This window comes from Gavialis gangeticus, unplaced genomic scaffold (assembly GCF_001723915.1).
Source record: "Gavialis gangeticus isolate Ggan-Ray unplaced genomic scaffold, GavGan_comp1, whole genome shotgun sequence".
NCBI lineage: Eukaryota > Metazoa > Chordata > Crocodylia > Gavialidae > Gavialis > Gavialis gangeticus.
Window position 1 is genome coordinate 1,898,935 of NW_017729016.1, and position 3,137 is coordinate 1,902,071.

At 58.0% G+C, this 3,137-nt stretch overlaps 1 protein-coding gene across 1 annotated transcript in view; it reads right to left on the bottom strand.

The window, feature by feature from the left end:
* ATPAF2 (ATP synthase mitochondrial F1 complex assembly factor 2) overlaps nucleotides 1-3,133 on the bottom strand; it is a gene marked incomplete at its 5' end in the record, with an annotated part of 5,675 nt that extends 2,542 nt beyond the window's left edge. The window contains 6 exons of the mRNA XM_019512571.1: nucleotides 491-603; nucleotides 922-1,002; nucleotides 1,803-1,900; nucleotides 2,723-2,868; nucleotides 2,958-3,002; nucleotides 3,124-3,133. Coding sequence (XP_019368116.1) covers nucleotides 491-603; nucleotides 922-1,002; nucleotides 1,803-1,900; nucleotides 2,723-2,868; nucleotides 2,958-3,002; nucleotides 3,124-3,133 — 493 coding nt within the window. The remainder of the gene's footprint in view (nucleotides 1-490; nucleotides 604-921; nucleotides 1,003-1,802; nucleotides 1,901-2,722; nucleotides 2,869-2,957; nucleotides 3,003-3,123) is intronic.
* Between the last annotated feature and the right edge of the window lie 4 nt (nucleotides 3,134-3,137).

The window sequence follows — 3,137 nt, forward strand, 5'->3', positions numbered from 1 at the left end:
GGACCTGAACCTGTTCAGCCTCCACAAGAGAAGGCTGAGGGGGGATCTAGTGGCCATGTACAAACTAGTCAGAGAGGACCAGCAGGCACTGGGGGAGTCCCTGTTCCCCCGAGCACGACCGGGAGTGACCAGGAATAACGGTCACAAGCTGGCAAAGTGTAGATTCAGGCTAGATATCAGGAGGTGCTACTTCACTGTCAGGGCAGCTAGGATCTGGAACCAACTTCCAAGAGAAATGGTGCTGGCTCCTACCCTGGGGGTCTTTAAAAGGAGGCTAGATGTACACCTTGCTGGGGTTGTTTGACACCAGTACTTTTTCCTGCCACGGCAGGGGGTTGGACTTGATGATCTGCTCAGGTCCCTTCTGACCCTACCAACTATGAAACCCTCCTCTGCCTGACTGGCTTGTCATTTGCCTGTGGGGAGGGAACGTTTTCCCTGTGGGCTGATGCCTGGAAGGACAGACAAATGGAGAAGCTGCTTCCTTTACCTTGCAGCGCCCACATGTTGTACGAGGCCAAGTGGCTGCTGAAGGTCTCTCTGGTGCTCACGGGGATTGTGGGCCCAGTGATGCTGGTCGACGAGCCGATCGTCACGTTATACCTGGAAGAATTGAATGTATGCTGGCATCAGGAACCCCACTGGTGTGGCAGGCTGGGCTCGCTGCATGCCCCCTCCAGCCCAGCACCCTATGTCTTGCAACACCATTCTCCTCTCCCTGTTTGCTGCTGGGCACCTGAAGCCATTAGGACCAGCCTCTGTCCTTCAAAGCCTCCTCAGTACCCCTCTGTGCCCTCCTCTCAGGGCTGACGAGCTGAACACACAGCACACTGCCTCACTGCCACCAGCACTCATCTGAGCTATTGCAGGGATGAGCGCCTTAGGCACAACACAGAAAGGACAGAGCCTTTGGCTTCTTACCTTTTCTCTGCCCATTCGATCATGGGGTCCCACTGGATCCTCTGCAGCTCCACCAGGGTAGCTGGCTCCTCCACCCTGTAACTAGGACCACCAGAACTGACCATCACAGACAAACCACTGTCTGTCTTAATGCCATGTGCAGCAAAACCCCCCTGGAAATGCAAGCCCCTTTCCTGGGCTGGCAGGAGATGCCAGCTTGCAAGGAGCACAGGGCTGCCCTCAGTTCCACACTGGCAGAAGCTGCAGGCCCCACAGGGGCCACCTGTGGGCACAGCTGCCTGCCAGCCCATGTACCACGTGGAAGGGATGCAGCCTGCTTCTGCTCTGTGGTAAACCCAGCAATGTCTGTGGGGTTCCAGTGGAACAACGTTCACAGGTAAGGCAGCCAGCTCAGGCCCCAGCTAATTACAGCATGGGAGTGTTAATTAGCATGAACAAACCCATCAGGCCACCTCAGAGCCCCAGAGCAGCTCAGGCAGGTCTCTGCTCCCAGTTTAGCCTAGAGGCCAAGGACTGGTCCAGCCCTCACCGGTCCCAGAGCTCAGGGGGCAGGAATATGGGCTCAGCTGAGGTAAAGGAGTGCTCAGGGCAAATGCAGGGTAACACCAAGCGCAGACAAGGAAAAAGGCAAATCCAAGCTGCTGCACTAGTAGATACCCAGGACCACCAGCAACACCTCATGGGGGGAAGCGTAGGCCTGGGAGAACTCCTCAGGGGCACAGAACAAGGAGGAGATAGAGGCCTGCTGGTGCAAAAACAATGCAGGTTGGCTTGGGTTGAATAGATCCTCCTGGAAGGGATCCCAAGTCCCACCACAGCCGATCTGGCCTGGCCCGGCCAGGTGTTCCCCCAGCGAACAGCAAACCCGGCAGGTCTCCTACCAGATTGTGTCTGTTTCCAGGAACTTAATGGCCGCTTGGATGAGCTGCGTCTTGTCCCGCTGGGTTGGGTTGTCCAGAGCCGTGTTGCACAGTGTGGTCTGCAGACAAGAGGCAATAAGCAGAGTTTCATAGATTGTAAGGGGCTGGAAGGGACTTTACAAGATCATCAGGTCTAGCGCCCTGCACCAGACAGGAAAGACAACTGGGGGCCAGGTGACCCCAGCAAGGAGACCATCCAGTCTCTTCTTGAGGATTTCTAGGGTAGGCAATTGCACCAGCTCTGGAGGGAGCTTATTCCACAGTCCGGACACCCTGAAGGTGAAGAAATTTTTTTAATGTTGAGCCTGAAACAATCTTCCAGGAGTTTATGGTCATTACCCCTAGTTTTCCCCAAGGGTGCCCTGATGAATGACTGCTCACCAAGCCCTTGATGTATTCCCCTAATGTAGCAGTAAGTTGCTACACGTCCTCTCTCAGCCTCCTCTTTTTCAGGCTGAAGAGTCCCAGGTCCCTCCGCCTTTCCTCACATGGCTTGCCACGCAAGTCTCTGATCACACGGACAAAGAAAATCGCTCTTTGAACTCTCTCAAGCTTTCCCGCGTCCTCCTTGAAGCACGGCACCTGGAACAGGATGCCGAGCAGAACGAAAGAATCGCCTCCTCGGCTTCATTAGCGAGGCCGGAGATTTTCACGAGGCCACAACCCCTAGCAAGGAACAGAGGGAAGAGGAGACCAAGCCACGATCTGCGCACTCGGGGGCATCACCACTGGGGCAGCAAAAGAGTCGTGGCAGGAGCGTCCCGGTCCCGTACACGTGGGAAGCAGCTTTGGGCACCGTTGGGGACAAGCAGCTCCAGCCCCCGTCTCCTCCTGCGAGGCTGCTCTGCACAGCACCAGGATGGGCCTGCCACGGCGCTCACCAGGTGCATAGCGTAGAGTTGGATGGTGTCCCGCTGGGCATCCCACTCAGTGGCCACGGCCACGGCCAGGGCCTCGCTGGGCACCACGAAGAGCTTGGCCTGGGGGGTCCTTAGCTTCCTCTGGTCCAGGTTGATTTCGAAGCCCCCTGGGCAGGCAGAGGGGAAGGTCTGCGTGGCCACAGGGAGAGCCGGGTGGGGGGAAGAGGCTGCTCACCCTCCCCCCGGCCCCACTCACCTTCCCCCCGCGATATGCCCACGCGCTTGTAGAACCGCTTCCGCTCTAGGGGGAGACAAGAGACCGTGAGAGCGGGGACAAGGCCCCGTCCCGACCCACCTGGCTCCGGCTCCTGCCCCTTCCCCTTCCCCTGCCCCTGCCCCTGCCCCGGCTCCTGCCCCGGCACCTGCGGGCGGTGCG